Source organism: Pongo abelii, chromosome 19, assembly GCF_028885655.2.
Source record: "Pongo abelii isolate AG06213 chromosome 19, NHGRI_mPonAbe1-v2.0_pri, whole genome shotgun sequence".
Taxonomy (NCBI): Eukaryota; Metazoa; Chordata; class Mammalia; order Primates; family Hominidae; genus Pongo; species Pongo abelii.
Window position 1 is genome coordinate 50,025,493 of NC_072004.2, and position 17,062 is coordinate 50,042,554.

Consider the following 17,062-nt stretch of genomic DNA (forward strand, 5'->3'; position numbering starts at 1 on the left):
CAGGAGGTGTCAGCAGTGGTGAATCCATATCAGTCTGCAGCAGCCTCAATTCTTGCCTCCTCAGAAGAAAGAATTCAACTGAGGGGTATAAGGCAGAGTGAGAGACCGAGACAAGATTTAGAGCAGGAATGAAAGTAAAGAACACTTGGAAAAGTGCCAAGCAGGTGACTTGAGAGAGGGTTTGACCTTTGGATTGGGGTTTTATATGCTGGCATTCTGCATGCGCAGTGGTCTGCCACCACTTGGGAGGGGCTGCATGCACAGTGTGTTTACTGGAGTTGTACGCTTGCCCACTTGAGGCATTCCTTCTTGACCAGTCAAGTGTTCCTAGGTCACATACCAGTTGAACTCCGCCATTTTGCCTCTTAGTGCACATATTTGAGCCTACTTGCCTGACTCCTGAGATCTTATTGGGAAACTGTTGATCACCAGTTTGAGATATTTCTATCTATTGGGAGACTGCCTTTGTGGTGCTGGCTTTGACCAATTACTATTTTAGAGAGACAGTGTAACAACTGCCTGACCATCACCTGATGGTTGTCTGACATTCCTGGTGGGGCAGGGGGCTCTCCTGCCCTGCTCATGTCTGAATAACTACCTACTATAAAACAGGGATTTTTTTTTTTTTTTTTTGAGATGGAGTTTTGCTCTTGTTGCCCAGGCTGGAGTGCAGTGGTGCAATCTCGCTCACTGCAAACTCCACCTCCCGGGTTCAAGTGATTCTCCTGCCTCAGCCTCCCGAGTAGCTGGGATTACAGGCATGTGCCACTACACTCAGCTTATTTTGTATTTTTAGTAGAGACGGGGGTGTTCACCATATTAGTCAGGCTGGTCTCAAACTCCTGACCTCAGGTGATCCACCTGCCTCGGCCTCCCAAACAAAGGGACTTCAAAGGTAAGAACGAGTCAAGCTGGCCACCAAAATGGAGAAGTGGAAAGTCTCAAGATTAGAGGCTAGAAGACCTTCCCAGGCACTGATGATGCCACGTCAAGTTCTAACCACCCCATCTTGGACCTTCAAGTGCCTCCAAAGCCTATGATAAAGGGTGACCGCCAGAGGGAAGTCTCTAATCTGCGAACTTGGCTGTGATTTTTCAAACAGAATCTGCCAGTGGCTTCTCATGGACTTGAGTCAACTCCAAGGTTTGTGAGTGTAGAAAGTCCTTCAGAATAGGGTTCTCCTTATATGCACAACCCCTCTATTTTCTAATGTAATGGCATTTAAATGCATATTAAGTTTAAATAGTGATGCACCTATTAATTTAGATTTTATACTTTTTTCTTTTGGAGTGAATTTTTTTTCAGGACCCCAATACTAAATGCCTAATGGATAAATTGGCCCTGTGCAATACTAATTCCTAGCAACCCATTAACTCTACTCAGCAGTCAGCTCTGCCAGAAAGACTTCTTGGCTCTCGCTCCCACGAGGCTGGGCCAGGTGTCCCTTTTCAGTGTTTCCACAGCATCTATCTGGTACTTAAATCTACGATAGCACCAGTCACATTCTATTTTAAATGCTTATTTATTTAATGGCTCTCCTCATTCCCCTGCCCCCATACAACAGGCTGTGTGTGTGTGTGTGTGTGTGTGTGTGAGAAACATTAAAAAAAAACATGGCCAGGTGCAGTGGCTCATGCCTGTAATCCCAGCACTTAAGCTTGAGCTCAGGAGTTCCAGACCAGCCTAAGCAACATAGTGAGACCTCGTTTCTCCAAAAAAAAAAAAAAGCCAGGCTTGGTGGCACGTGCCTGCAGTCCCAGTTACTTGAGAGGCTGAGGCAGGAGGATTTCTTGTGCTTGGGCATGCTGCAGGCTGCAGTGACCTATGATCACGCCACTGTACTCCAGCCTGGGTGACAGAGTGAGACCCTGTGTCAAAACAAAACAAATCAGCCACATAACATGAGATTTACCCCCTTAACAAACTTCCAGGTGTACAGTTACAAGGTCCTTGAAGAATGTCTCCAACGATAAGATAGTTACTGTACCTGCTGCACAAAAACCATCTCATTGCAGTAAAGAGTTATTACTCAGATCAATCTCATTGAAGGCTCACAGGTTAAAGGTTTTTGAAAGGTAGTTTGGGGGAGGGGATGAATGTGGCTAGGCAAAGGTTGCTTGCTGCTGACTGCTTGGGGGGTGCAATCATAGAGGTGTGGGAAATTCACCTCCTGTAGGGTGAATGGCTTCTGGGTGGTGCCACAGGAGCTGTTGGTGGGTCCAGGTGGAGCCATCATCAGTGTCTCAATGCAAAAAAAACCTGAAAAGATATCTCAGAAGGCCAATCTTAGGTTCTACAATAGTGATGTTATCTGCAGGAGAAATTGGGGAAGTTGCATATCTTGTGACCTCCACAATAATGGCTGGCAATCATTTATGTCTACATTTTCACCTTAGCAAAATTCAGGCTCCTCTATCCTCCTAGCCTGGTAGTCTCTCATTAGCTTTACAAAAGTGGTTGAGTTTTGGGGAAGGGCTAATCATCTAAACTATAAACTAAATGTCTGGCAGCTTGAAAGCTAAAGGCAAGAAGGCAGTGGGCTAGATCAGATCTTCCCATTGTCATAATTTTCTCACTGTTATAATTTTTGCAAAGTTGGTTTCATTACCATAAAACAAATGGTGTGAGTCTGCAAGTACAAATGCAGAATGATGATGATGAAAGGAAGACAAGTATTACTCTCTTGGTTAATAAGAAAAAAGGTTGCTAAAAACCTTAGCCAAATTAAATTTAACAGAGTTTAACTGAGCAAAGAACAATTGGTGAATAAGGCAGCCTCTTGAGCCAGGTAGGTTCACAGAGACTCCAACACAGTCACGTGGTAGAAGATTTATAGACAGAAAAAGAAAAGTGATCACAGAAAATGAAAGTGAGATACAGAAACAGCTGAATTTATTACAGCTGGGTATTTACCTTATTCAAACATGGTTTGAATAGGTGGCCCCCTTTGATTGGCCAAAACTCAGTGATCGGCACAAAAGTAGGTTACAGCCTGTTTACACCTCTATTGAGGTTATAGTTCACTATGTACAGATTAGGCTGAACTTAAAATAAGTGAGAAGGCAGTTTTAGGCTAAAGTTGATTTAACAAGGTCAATTAAAAATTGCTGGAAAATAAGAATCTACACGAGGTTATCATGGGTTAAATATTAAGTAAGTGACAATGTTGTGTTATCTGGGCAAATGATAAAATACAGTTTTTATTTTTATTTTTAAAATTTTTTTCTTGAGCTAGGTCTTGCTCTGTCACCCAGACTTGGATGCAGTGGCTTGATCATAGCTCACTGTAACCTCCAACTCCTGGGCTCAAGTGATCCTCCCACCTCAGCCTCCCAAAGTACTGGGATTACAGATGTGAGCCACCACACCCAGCCAAAACACTGTTTCCTAAACTGTAGTTAAAACTTCAAGATTATCTCTTTTAGTAGGGAGGAGATAAGATGTAATACGAATTTGTGTTTACTTTCTTTAGGTTATAATAATTCCAAGCTTTTATCATCTTCTCAGGGCATTTTTCTAACACAGTTGTGATTTAGTGTTATAAAAGTTATTTGGTTATTGATCAGTTTTCTCCTATTGATTTCTTAGACAAATCACACTAAAAGTAAGCATAGAGCTTAAACTTTTTTTTCAAATAAAAAATGTTTTGTTGTTGTTTAGAATTGTTTAGAATTCAGTGCTGTCTTTTGAATTTTATGAGACAGTTTTCCAAGGTGTACTAATTATACATATAAATTTATACACTTTAATAGAGATGTATATAAAATTAATATTAACTACATCTTTAAATGTTTTTCTTAATGTTCTTTAAGTTTAGAGGTGAAATCTCTTAGAAATTGTTACTGTAGGTAGCTAGTCATACATAAACAGGGCAGGAGAGGCTCCTCCCAACCAGGAATGTCAGGCGACCATCAGGCGATGGTCAGGGGGTTGTTAACTGTCTCTCTAGAATAATAATTGGTTGCAGCCAGCACCAGGGAAAGGCAATGTGCCTATAGACAGAAAAAAATCTGAAACTGGTCATCAGCATCTTCCTGGTAAGATCCCAGGAGTTGGGCGAGTGAGCTCATGCATGTACATCAGGAGGCAAAATGGAGTTTAACTCATCTAGGACCTTCTGGGGGTATTCCATCAGTAAAGGGAAGAACACCTCAAGTGAGCATGCATACAACTCCGTAAACACACTGCACATGCTCCCCTCCCAAGCAGGGCATTGCACTAGTGCTTCCTACCCCAAGGGAAGAATCAGGGGAGAAGGGACCCAAGACCCCAGAAGTATGCCAACATGTAAAACCCCGATTCAAATGGTCACACCCCACACTTGACCTCCAAAATGTCTGCTTGGCCCTCTTCCAAACGTACTTTACTTTCTTTTTATTCCTGCTCTAAACCTTCTTCTCTCTTTTTTTTTTTTTTTTGAGATGGAGTCTTACTCTGTCACCCAGGCTGGAGTGCAGTGGCGTGGTCTCGGCTCACTGCAACCTCTGCCTCCTGGGCTCAAGCAATTCTCCTGTCTCAGCCTCCCAAGTAGCTTGGGTTACAGGCACCTGTCACTACACCCAGCTAATTTTTATTAGAGATGGTGTTTCACCATGTTGAACAGGCTGGTCTCGAACTCCTGACTTCAAGTGATTCTCCCACCTAGGCCTCCCAAAGTTCTGGGATTACAGGTATGAGCCACCATGCCCGGCCTGTAAAGCTTCTTAATAAACTTTCACTCCTGCTCTAACACTTGCCTCAGTCTCTTCTCACTTAGGCCCCTCATTTGAATTCTTTTTCCTGAGGAGGGAAGAATTGAGTTTGCTGCAGACCTGTACAGATTTGCCACCAGTAACTCGAATAACTTCCCCTGCTAACTAAATTTATATCTAATAAAAAACTTAGAAATAGATAAAAGGGTCCAGGCGCAGTGGCTCACACCTGTAATCCCAGCACTTTGGGAGGCCGAGGCGGGCGGATCACGAGGTCAGGAGTTTGAGACCAGCCTGGCCAACACGGTGAAACCCCGTCTTTACTAAAAATACGAAAATTAGCTGGGCATGGCGGCATGCGCCTGTAATCCCAGCTACTAGGGAGGCTGAGGCAGGAGAATTGCTTGAACCCAGGAGGCGGAGGTTGCAGTGAGCTGAGATTGCACCACTGCACTCCAGCCTGGGTGACAGAGCAAGACTCTATCTCAAAAAAAAAAAAAAAAAAAAAAAAAAAGAAATAGGTAAAAGGATGACTGCATGGTTTTCAAGGTCATATTACAATGTTGACTAACAGGCCCAACCCGGGATTCCTTAAATCTGTAGGGGAATGAACTTTTGATTGATTTCTGTTTATCACTGATCAGGCCCCATATTCTGAGAAAGTACATGTTAAATTGTAAACTTGTGTGTAGCCAGATGCAAAAGATTTCTGTCTATTAAAAAAGATAATCCTACAGGTTACAGATTTTTTTATTGCCCTATCCACAGGATATTAATGTGTGCTCTAATTTAACAAACTTATTTCAGAACGTCATCCCCAGTAAACTACACAAATCTCTGTTACTCAAAGGATCTTTGAATTATTTTAATAGTTCTCTCACTAATGAGTTAAACACATCTTTGATGCATATTCAATCTAAATTGGATGAGTAATATTTTTAGCTTTGTAAAAATTGTATTATGATGTCTCTTGTTTTGAAGATAATGCTTATCCAAAGTTCAGTAATTCCTTTAGTTTCTTTTTCCTCTTAAAATTCAAGTAAAGGCTGGGCATGGTGGCTCACACCTGTAATACCAGCACTTTGGGAGGCTGAGGCAGGAGGATCGCTTGAGCCTAAGAGATCAACACCAGCCTGGGCAACATAATCAGATCCTGTCTCTTCAACAAATAAGAATTAGTGGAGTATGGTGGCATGTACCTGTAGTCCCAGCTGATATGGACAGGAGGCAGAGAAATACTGGGTAGAAGAGGGCAGTTCTCTGGCAAATGCCCCACCCTCAAGCCTGGGAACCCACAGCCCTAAATTGGAACAGGCATTCCTGTTTTTGCACCCAAATGTTGCCTTTTCCAAGACTACTCTGGCCTGCCATGCTCCTATCCTGTGTCCATACGACAGCTAGACCTCCATGAAGGGAAAGAGAGCCAATATTACTTTCACCCAAAGGAAAGATAGAGGTGGCAGGATCTTGGAAAAGAGGCAGATCCAACAGTTCTGCCTCTTTACCTCTTAAACTGCAAACTCCATGAGCAGAGGAACAGAAGAACGGCAGTGGCAGAGAAGGAGAGATGAGAAGGAGCGTCTGAATGTCAGGAAAAGTTCGGCTGGGGACAGTTGAAGAGGAGATCAGCCACGGGATGGCTGAACTCCAAGGGAAGATCATCTTCCCACTCCATCCATTCTCCAGCTCCCCATTCATCCCATAAGAGCCACATCCATAACTCAATAAAACCTCCACATTCACCATCGTTCAGGTCTTGAACGATGACCAGATTCTTCCAGGATGCCAGACGAGGACCTGGGTACCAAGAGGGCAGGGTATAAAAGGCTGTCACCCTGACTCTCCACTGAGACGAAATAGCCGTCTGCAGACAGCAACTGCTAAAAGAGTATTAATTGTAACACACCCTTGGATGCCACCATGGGGCCAGAGCACAAAAGTGCTTGCCCCAGCTCCTGCACCTTCCCATCTGTGTGTTTCTCCATCTTGTAAGGGGTAAAGTGTGTGACAGTGGAGCAAATGAGCCACACCCCTGTCGCAAGTCCCGTGAGGGGGTCAGGGAACTCTCCCATTTCATCTGGGGGCTCGTCTGGGATCCAGCACAAGGATGAGTACAGATTTAGAACTGTCGGATCTGCCTCTTTTCCAAGATTCTGCCACCTCTCTTTTTCCTTTGGGTGAAAGGAATATTGGCTCTGTTTCTCTTCATGGAGGTCTAGCTGTTGCATGGGATGGAATAAAGTCCTGGGGCAACAGAAGGCATCTTTTGTTGCTGGAAGGCTCCAAGACTGAACTCTGTAGGCCAAGACCCCCAGACTTTGCTGTGGTATCTTCTTTCACGGCTTGAAATGGCTCCTATCTCTTCTTTTATAGTATTTAAGGCTTTGCTGCAACTACCGAGATGTTACTAAGAACAAGGTATGCTTGGTTCAGCCATCAGAGGTGCAATTCACAACAATGGAGTTTCTGTTTCTTCTTAGAGGTGCCATCCCCAGCCGCAGGTGTGCGCAGTGCATGAGTGACTCCCTTCCTTCTCCCCTCCCCGCCTTCTCCCCTCCCCGCCTTCTCCCCTCCCCGCCTTCTCCCCTCCCCGCCTTCTCCCCTCCCCGCCTTCTCCCCTCCCCGCCTTCTCCCCTCTCCTCCCAGCTCGGCACATGAGCTGCACTCAGTGGCCACGAGGGGCGGGAGAAAACCTTGGCTGCCGCTGGGGCCCTAGTGCAGCTGGCTGGCCAGTGCCTCCCACTCACTGCACCAGCAGAGCCTCTCCTCCCATGGTTGAGGGGTCCTTACTGGTCTGAACCAGGGGCGGAATACAATAAAGGGACCCATTTGCACAGAGCAAGAAGTTCCTTCCCTCTTTTTTAGTAGTATAAGCTGTTTCCTTTTTCTTTTCTAAGTGAGAGGGTTCCTTTCCCCAGCACTCTGCTTTTAATAGAGAAAATAACAGAGGAGCGACCACTGCTGGCCGATAGCTGCAAATTCGGCAGGGCCCCTTTGAGACTTGATCTAAACAGATTCATGCAGCCCCTGAAATACCTTTTTTGTCTGAAACACCTTTTTTGTCTGAAACTCAATTCCAGGCTTCAGGCTGAGGCCCTAGAAAGGAAAACCAGATCTGAGGGATCCAAAGCCTGGCAACGGGCACAATGTAAATGGGAAGGTCCAATTCCTGCTAAAACCTTGCTTCGTGAAAGGAGGCCATGCTCCATGACATAGATGAGGCCCAGGGAACTCAAAGGTTGTTGGCAGCAAGGGAAATAGGGCATAATGTGTAAGAGTGGATACTCTCACCCCCCCAGGCCCCCCTGTTAACATGAGTAAAAGCCGCTTCGGCACCCATGGGTGGCATCTGCCAAGGTCACTGGGACATGGGGACAAAAAGACAGAAAAGGGGGATGCCTGCTTTCTCTGCATCAAACCCTGAGTTATCACTAAAAGAAGGGAAGGAAATGAGGGTCACCTCTATTTCTTGTCTTTCAGAATGGGCGATCAGCTGTCTTCACCACCCCCAGCTTATTCTCTAGAGTGTATCCTGAACCACTGGGACTGCTTTGACCCTCAGACTCTGGAGGAAATGGCTCATAGCCCTCTGCACAAAGGTTTGGGCAAATTATGAAGGACTGGCTTGGGCTCAGGAAGAAACCATTCATTTCGATATCATCCAGCAGTTGGAGCTTTTCTGTAAACGTGAGGGCAAATGCTCTGAGGCCCCATATGTGCAGGCTTTCTATACCTTGCAGGGCAATCCAGACCTTTGCTGACAATGCAGAGTTAATCCAGACTGGTTTGCCATCTCGGGAGAGGCTGCAAGGGGCAATCCCAGGGAACTAAACAAACAAATCCCAGAGGCATCCCCAGCAGAGGAGCCAGCTCCCTCCAGCCCTGCTCCTCCATGTCCACCCCATCCTCCCTATCCAGCTTCAGTCTCTCACTTGCCGCCTCCTAGAAATTCTCACCCTAGACAAGCCCCAGTCTCATTCTTTCCCCTCCAACAGATGCCTGGTGAATTTGCCCCAGTAAGGTCTAGGTGCCCTTCTCTCTACAGAACTTGAAGCAAATTGAGGGGGATCTTGGCAAGTTTTCAGATGACCCTGAAAGATATATAGAGGCTTTCCAGAACTTAATCCAAGTATTTGAACTCTCCTAAGAAGATGTCATGTTACTTTGAACCAAACCCTGACTAACACTGAGAAGCAGGCCACTCTGCAAGTGACAGAGAGATCTGGGGATGAGGTTTGTATCATATGTAGGAAAGGGGGTGAATATTATCCAACTGGAAGAGAAGCAGTATCAATGAAAGTCTCTAAATGGGATCCCAATGACAAGATGGGAGAAAGGAAGAGGAGAGTTTCAGGTGTGCATAATAGAGAGCTTATGTAGGACTAGAAGTAAGCCTCTCCACTATATCAAGATATCCATGATAGATCAGGGATTTAATGAAAATCGCACTGCCTTCTTGGGGAGGCTAAGAGGGGCCTTTGTAAAGCATAGGTCTCTGTGTCCCAATTCTGTCAAGGGACAACTAATCCTAAATGATAAATGTATTACTCAGGCAGCCCCTGATATCAGAGGGAAGTTGCAGAAATGGGCCCTGGCATCAGGGAGTACTTTAGGAGACCTCCTGAAAGTGGCCACCTTGGTCTTTTACAGTATAGATAGGGAGACACAAGAAAGAGGCAGAAGCTTTAAGGGCCACCATGCAAACCCACAAACCCCAGAATTCCTAACGTGCATCTGTTAACTCCTACAGATGTGGCAAGAACAGTTATCTCTCTTCTAAAATTTAACCACACCCATACAAGTCTTAATTTCTTTCACCAGGGTGAAACAGCTCAGGGTACAATGTTGTGAGTATATTACATTTCCTATTTCTGTAATCTTTGGCACTAGATTATTTCCTTGTATAATACACATGTTTAACCCATGCATACTTAACACCTTGTAAAACTTGTTTTTTTCTCTCAAGTTTGAGGTCATCAAATTGCAAATGGTCAGGCAACTGGAGCCTTGGATGATGACTCCCTTTCCCCAGGGACCCTCAGATACACCTCTGGGCGGAATCTGACTTCTGTTTTCCCCAAAACAATGCCCCCTGTCAGCAGGAAGTAGCTAAGATTGGTCATTGTCCATATTCTATTGGCAATTAGATGGACCTCTTAGAGGGGGGAAATGATACAGATACAGGCAAGGAAATACTGGGTAGAAGAGGGCAGTTCCCCAACAAAGGCCTGCCCTGAAGCCTGGAAATCCATGGCCCTAAGTGGGAGCAAGCATTCCTATTTTCATGCCCAAATGTTGCCTTTTCCAAGACCGCTCTGGCCTGCCACACCCCTATCCTGTGCCCATATAAACCCCAAGCTCTACAAGCAGAGGAACAGAAGAGCAGCAGAGCAGCAAAATGGCATGGCAGAGGAGAGAAGAAAAGGAGCATCTGAATGTCAGGAGGAGCTCGGCTGAGGACGGTCGGAGAGTAGATAAGCCGCGGGATGGCTGAACTCCAGGGGAAGATGATCTTCCCACTCCATCCCCTTTCCAGCCCCGCATCCATTCCTCTGAGAGCCAACTCCATCACTCAGTAAAATCCCCACCTTCACCATCCTTCAAGTTGATGTGACCTGATTCTTCCTAGATGCCATACAAAGATGGATATCAAGACAGCAGAATATAAAAGGCTGTCACCCTGACTCTCCACTGAGTGGAATAGCCATCCACGAAAAGCAACTGCTAAAGAGCATTAATTGTAACACACCCCTAGATGCTACCATGGGGATGGAGCCCAAAAGCGCTCGCCCTGGCTCCTGCACCTGCCTGACTGCATGTTCCCCCTCCCATAGGGGATTTGAATGTGCAGCAGCCTTGCAAATGAGCCACACCCCTGTCACAAGTCCTGTGAGGGAGTCAGGGAACTCTCCTGTGTTAACCCAAGTGGTGCCATCAAGTAAACCCCTGCCATTTTGTACACCCTGATCAGGGAGGAAACTTCCATGGGGGCTCAGGCTATGAAAAGCATTTTGCCAAGCAGATCCCAGGCCACACTGCCTGACTGCAGGAAATGCCTCCCTTATTACATCCTGCCAGGCAGCTAGCCACACTGTCCCACCTCCCCTATCCAGACCTATAATTGCCCCAGTCTGTACGCAGGACGGGGGTTCCAGCACTTGCTGGTACTCCCCCTCCACAGGTTTCTCTGTCCAAAAAACCTATGTTGCTGTCGAGCTTCCCCACCCTGTATGTCTCTTTTCTCTGTCCTAACATCCTGTTTCACAGCTACTTGTGGGGCTGAGGTAGGTGGGTTACTTGAGCCCAGGAGGTTAGGCTGCAGTGAGCCAAGATGTACCAGTGCACTCCAGCCTGGGTGACAGAGACCCGATCACACAAAAAAAGTGAGAAACTCTTTATTAGATGAATTGCTCTAAATCCAGAACACAAGAATAAATGCTTCTTTAAAAATAGTTCAGGAAGGTAGTTGAGGCAAGAAAGTTGGTGGCTGGCAACTTGTGTCCCTTTGCCTTGACAAGTTCAATTCTTCCTGGCCTTGATCCGTGTGTCCAGCTTCAGCATTCTCATGCAAACCTGAACTTGCTTATCACTGGGGCTGGCACAGAAACGTCGCCCCTTCTTGGTGAGGAAGCTAGGGAACAAGGGGGAGAAAGGTTACAAACTGAGGTGTGTCCAGCACATGGGGAGAGGGGGCCCCATCCTCCCTGCCCCTCAGATTTCCCAGTCAATATAGACAGTTATTTTTTCTTTTTTTTCATTCTCTGCTGATGGCAGCTCAGGGCCAGTGTCCTCTTGAGACCCCCCTCAGCCTGTGGAACTCCCTAGTGACTCATGGGAGCATCCTTGGGCAGACTTGTGCCTGCTTTCTTCTTCCTTCCCCACCCTTTTTCCCCTGGGAGTGTCTCATCCCTGATGCCCTGCAGGATCCTCATAAGGACACAGCTGCCCCATACCTGGCAGGATCCAGGGGGTGGGCCCTGATGGACACCCGTCTATCAGGTCCTCCCTGCAAGATGCTACAGAGTCCTTCTCCCTCAACACATGTTTGGTGAGCTTGGCACCTACATGACACCCGGCTTGGAGCACTCGCTGTTCGTTTCAAAGTAACTCTTCAGGAGTGAACACGGGATGCTTCGTGGGGTGTAGGAGATGCAGCAGTCAGCGCTAGTAGCGTGAAATCCTGCAGCAAGAGAAAGGGTCGTTTGAGGACCAACCTTTCTCCTCCGGAGCACTGTGGAGGGTGAGAAGGCACATGGCTCAGAAGAGATGTTTCCTCCTCTGTGGCCAGCACTTGCTGGCATCTCCCTGCTTCAGACCCTCACCACAGTTGAGCTGTGTGTCTGAGGGCACTCAGGGTGGGCCACAGCAGGACCAAGAGCATTTCCCCCAGAAAGGGAAGGCATCTGCAGACACCTGCAGGCCTCAGAGAGCACCTTCTGCCCCAAAGGAGCAGACTCTTGGGGCAGCCAGAGGGGAACAGAGAAGGCATCTATGGAGGGGTTCCCATAACCCATCCTGATCTTCCTTGGAGATGTTCACCACCCTCAGGACACTCTCATTCTCCTCCCATTCTGTAAACAGGGACAACGGATCCCATAGTGCAGACCTGCACCTGCTGGCTGCTTTTAAATATATGCCATATCTGATCACTTACTGTCCAGAAGTACTGGATTTTCCAGTGGAAACTTTGACATCATGAACTCTGTCTCTGCATCTGGAAGAAACAGACAGGACAGGGAAGGAAATCACTGGGCCGCAGCATTGTTTCAGCATCTCCACCCACCCCCATTGCTCATCCTCCTCCTGAGGCAGAAAGGCTCTGAAGCTGGACCACCACCACCTGTCTGGGCTCTAGGCCTGACTCCTGGCCCATTTATTCCTTTAGGGCCCTGAGATTTTTCAGGGACCTTTTGAAAATGTAGACATGAAAACACTGTGTTGACTCTGAAATACTAACATGGTTCAGTTAATGGAATGTCTACATGATGTGACACAGTCTACAAGTCTCTCTACACATTTCTGGAATCCACAGGGCTCTGGAAACAGAGAGGTGTTCATCAGCGCATATGGTGGCACAGTATCCCTTTAAGTGAAGTGATGCTATTATGGTCATTATTCATCCCAGTTAGTAGAAATATTCATGTGTTTGTTACAGGAGATTGCTGTGTTTGATTAAAATACTGTTCCCAGGCCTCATCAGGGATAAGTACCATCAATATATGTTTAAGTTTTTTACTAAATCATTTTTAAATCGTGGTTATATAGATATATATATAAAAAACATAAAATTTGCCATTTGAAGTATTTTAAGTATACAGTTCAATAGCATCAAATACATTCAAATAACTATGCAATTTTCATGGCTGTTCATTCATTTTGTGAAACGGAAACTCTGTATTCATTAAACAACAACTCCCCATTCTTCCTCCCCTTAATTGCTGACAACCACTATCTGTGTCGTGTCTCTGTGGATTTGACTACTCTAAGTACCTCATGTGAGTGGAATCACACACTATTTGTCCTTTTGTGACTGGTTTATTTCACTTAGCATAATGTCCTTGATGTTTATCCATGTTGTAGCATGTATCAGAATCTCCTTACTTAAATTTTTACTTTTTCTTACTTCAACATTCAAGGGAATCTCCTTACTTTTTTTTTTTTCTTTTATTATCATTATTATTATTATTATTATACTTTAGGTTTTATGGTACATGTGCGCAATGTGCAGGTAAGTTACATATGTATACATGTGCCATGCTGGTGCGCTGCACCCACCAACTCGTCATCTAGCATTAGGTATATCTCCCAATGCTATCCCTCCCCCCTCCCCCCACCCCACAACAGTCCCCGAAGTGTGATGTTCCCCTTCCTGTGTCCATGTGTTCTCATTGTTCAATTCCCACCTATGAGTGAGAATATGCGGTGTTTGGTTTTTTGTTCTTGCGATAGTTTACTGACAATGATGATTTCCAATTTCATCCATGTCCCTACAAAGGACGTGAACTCATCATTTTTTATGAATAGATTCCATTGTATGTATGAACCACACTTTGTTTATCTACCAATCTTTTGATGGGCACTTAGTTTGCTTCTACTTTTTGGCTATCATCATCAATAATGCTGTTATGAATATGGGTGTACAAAAATCTCTTCATGTACCTGCTTTGAATTATTTTGGATATATACCCAGAAATAGAATTGCTGCATCATATCATATTAACTTTTTAAAACCTGAGAAATTCTGCATTCCAAAATTCATCTAGCGCCAAGTGCTTTGGAAATGGGATTGTGGAGCTGCCTTATGCTTGTTAGGCAAGTGAAAATAAGCTTTAAGCGTTTTTCCTTTCTTTTTAATTTTAATCCTTAAAGTTAGTTTATTTCCACAATTGACTATATCACAGAATAAAGCTAGCCTTAAAATTTGGCCGGGTGCGGTGGCTCACGCCTGTAATCCCAGCACTCTGGGAGGCCAAGGCGGGCGGATCACTTGAGGTCAGGAGTTTGAGACCAGCCTGGCCAACATACAAAATAAAAATACAAAAAAAAATACAAAATTAAAAAAAAAATACAAAAATTAGCTAGGCATGGTGGCATGTGCCTGTAATCGCAGCTACTAGGGAGGCTGAGGCAGGAGAATCGTTTGAACCCGGGAGGTAGAGGTTGCAGTGAGCCGAGATTGTGCCACTGTGCCCCAGCCTGGGCCACAGAATGAGACTCCATCTCAAAATAAAATAAAATAAAATAAATATTTACTTTTAATATAATTTAATAACTATATTAAATATATTTTAAATATAATGTCATAACTATTAAACAGACTTTTTCTTTTTTAAAAATTAAATTAAATTAAATTTTATTTTACAAGTTCTGGGATACGTGTGCTGAACGCGCAGGTTCGTTACATAGGTATACATGTGCCATGGTGGTTTGCTGTACCTATCAACCCATCATCTAGGGCTTCTGCACGCACCAGGTATTTGTCCTAATGCTCTCCCTCCTTTTACCCTCCACCCCCCGACAGGCCCCAGTGTGTGATGTTCCCCTCCCTGTGTCCATGCATTCTCAGTGTTCAACTCCCATTTACGAGTGAGAACATGTGGTGCTTGGCTTTCTGTTCCTGTGTTAGTTTGCTGAGGATGATGGTTTCCGGCTTTATCTATGTTCCTGCAAAGGACATGAATTCGTTTCTTTTTTATGGCTGCATAGTACTCCATGGTGTATATGTGCCACATTTTCTTTATCCAGTCTATCATTGATGGGCATTTGGGTTGGTTTCAAGTCTTTGCTATTGTGATTAGTGCTGCAATAAAGATACATGTGCATGTGTCTTTTAATATAAGTGTACTTTTCATATATTTAAAAAATAATATACTTTTAATATAATTTAATGACTATATTAAATATCTTAATATAATTTAATAATGATATTAAATATACTTTCAATATAATTTAATAACTACATTAAATATGCATTTAATATAACAATTATATTAAATATACTATTAATAATTTTAAAGCTGGCTTTAAAGTTGATATTTACTTAACATTTTGAAACATAAAGACTTGGCAATAACAATTCAGCTGCCAAATTAGTCCCCCAATTGTTTTCCAGTGTTTTCAACTTATTTCTTATATGGTTACATTAAATGAATTATATGTAATGAGACGTGGGTATATTTTAATATGCTCAATATGGTTTGGGTAAGGTAAAAAAAGATCTTAAATGGCCTTGTCTTTCCATAACTACTTCCTAATTAGCTCATATTTTAATTCCACCACTTAATGGTTGTGTGATCTACCAAGTTATCTAAGGTTCTGTGCCTCAGTTTTCTCATTTGTAAAATGTCAATAATAATAATATGAAAAACTATATAAAAATTGATGTTTTGTTTTTTCCCTACAAAAGTAACAACTTTACATTTTTTTGAAATCTAATATGTATCCCACAGGGTTGTTAGGTGGAATTGATGTGTTAATATCTGTAAGACACTTAGAACAGTGCCTGCCCTGTACATAGGAAGTACTAGAAGTGCATTTGTTAAAAAAATACGATGGTTAGGTGACCTTGGTTGAGTCATTTGTGTGGCTGGTTCCATTTCTTCTCCAAAATGATATTATAGATACTGCTAGATGGTATGTAACAGTTTTAGCATCATACAATTCTATGCTTCTTTCTACAAATTTGTAATTTTACTACACTTCTTTTAATCTAGCACTTAATAGTCCTATGTCTGCTAAGGGAAGGTAGCAAATAATTTTTGCTGTGAAAAGGGAAATAATTGGCCCCACATTGGACCAGCCATATGTGTATATTCCCCTCCCAGGGTCCAAAGCCTGCAGAGAGAACCAGGTCTATACTCTGGCGCTGCTTTTAAATGAGTACCATGACCATGTCTGGGATGGAGAGTAGTTACAGGAGGGCAATGTGTCTCTGCCGCAGAGCTTGAGTTACCGTGAACCTGGTCATCTGAGAGAAAGCTCACTGGACTCACCATTTGTGACCCGGGCCTGGGATCCAAGGGCAGTAACAAGCATGAGGCAGGAGAGGGCAGCCACGGAGACCTTCATCCTCCTGGTGGGCAGGCAGGGCTGGCCAAGGACTCCTGGGCTCACTGCTTCCTGGCTTCCCGGGATGCCAGTTCTGCCCTTGCATTTATAAGAAAAGGAGGATGAGGAAGTTACAGGGCAGAGGTCAGAATGCTGTTTTTTGACTTATGATAGTTAACAGGCTGTTTCTAAAAAGGAAACAAGGCTGAGAATGCAACAGGAAGTAGACGACAAAGATGACTTGGACTGTCCTTGTGGACTTCCCGAGTTGTTCCAATAAGTACAGGTAGAGAGAGCAAATACTTTATGATGGATCCTTCCCTCTGAGGGATTCATTCATCCTCTAAGCAGTGGAGTTTTTTTTTCCTCAGGAGTTAACCACCTTCAGATGCTCAAATAGCCTGTACACATGGGGACCACCAGAGAGAACACTTCAACTTGTAGAGCTGTTATCTCTGCCAGTAAACACAGCTCATATGACATCCCGTGATGTACAGCCCATGATGTGTACTTGCACAACATGATCGTCTAGCATAAGCTGAGCTACTCTAGAATATAATGGGGAGAGTGTAAGGCAAGGATGAGCACATGGGAGCTAAAATGTCCCCTTGTGGGGGTAGCCTGCCTTCCTTCTCAGCCCTGCGCTTAGTCTCTGGAAAGGAATATTCCTCGTCCAGTGTCTGGAGATATCCTTGACTCCTCTCTTTATCTCATACCCCATATCTAATTCATTAATAAGTATTTTTGGCCCTACTTTCAAAAATATAGCCAGAATCTTATTATTCCTTCAAAAGAAAACTCCCATTTATTCTCTACTACTATTC

At 44.3% G+C, this 17,062-nt stretch overlaps 1 protein-coding gene across 2 annotated transcripts; it reads right to left on the bottom strand.

The window, feature by feature from the left end:
• Window positions 1-11,071: 11,071 nt before the first annotated feature.
• Window positions 11,072-16,422, bottom strand: CCL23 (C-C motif chemokine ligand 23). 2 transcript variants are annotated; one of them, XM_002827282.3, is made up of 4 exons: window positions 16,184-16,422; window positions 12,346-12,405; window positions 11,757-11,871; window positions 11,072-11,322 (listed from the first exon to the last, which is right to left on the bottom strand). In XM_002827282.3, exons 1-4 carry the CDS (start codon window positions 16,257-16,259, stop codon window positions 11,211-11,213), a joined length of 363 nt encoding a protein of 120 aa, XP_002827328.1. In that variant the 5' UTR covers window positions 16,260-16,422; the 3' UTR covers window positions 11,072-11,210. The 2 variants fall into 2 exon arrangements, with proteins under 2 accessions (XP_002827328.1, XP_002827327.1); XM_002827281.4 differs by having other exon boundaries at window positions 11,757-11,922.
• Between the last annotated feature and the right edge of the window lie 640 nt (window positions 16,423-17,062).

Excerpts from the sequence above, each read along its gene's own strand:
- CCL23 (XM_002827281.4), bottom strand. The coding sequence starts at position 16,259 with ATGAAGGTCTCCGTGGCTGCCCTCTCCTGCCTCATGCTTGTTACTGCC. Across the intron at positions 12,406-16,183 it reads CCAGGCCCGGGTCACAAATG|ATGCAGAGACAGAGTTCATG; the intron begins GTGAGTCCAGTG and ends TGTTTCTTCCAG. Across the intron at positions 11,923-12,345 it reads AAATCCAGTACTTCTGGACA|TGCTCCGGAGGAGAAAGGTT; the intron begins GTAAGTGATCAG and ends CACCCTCCACAG.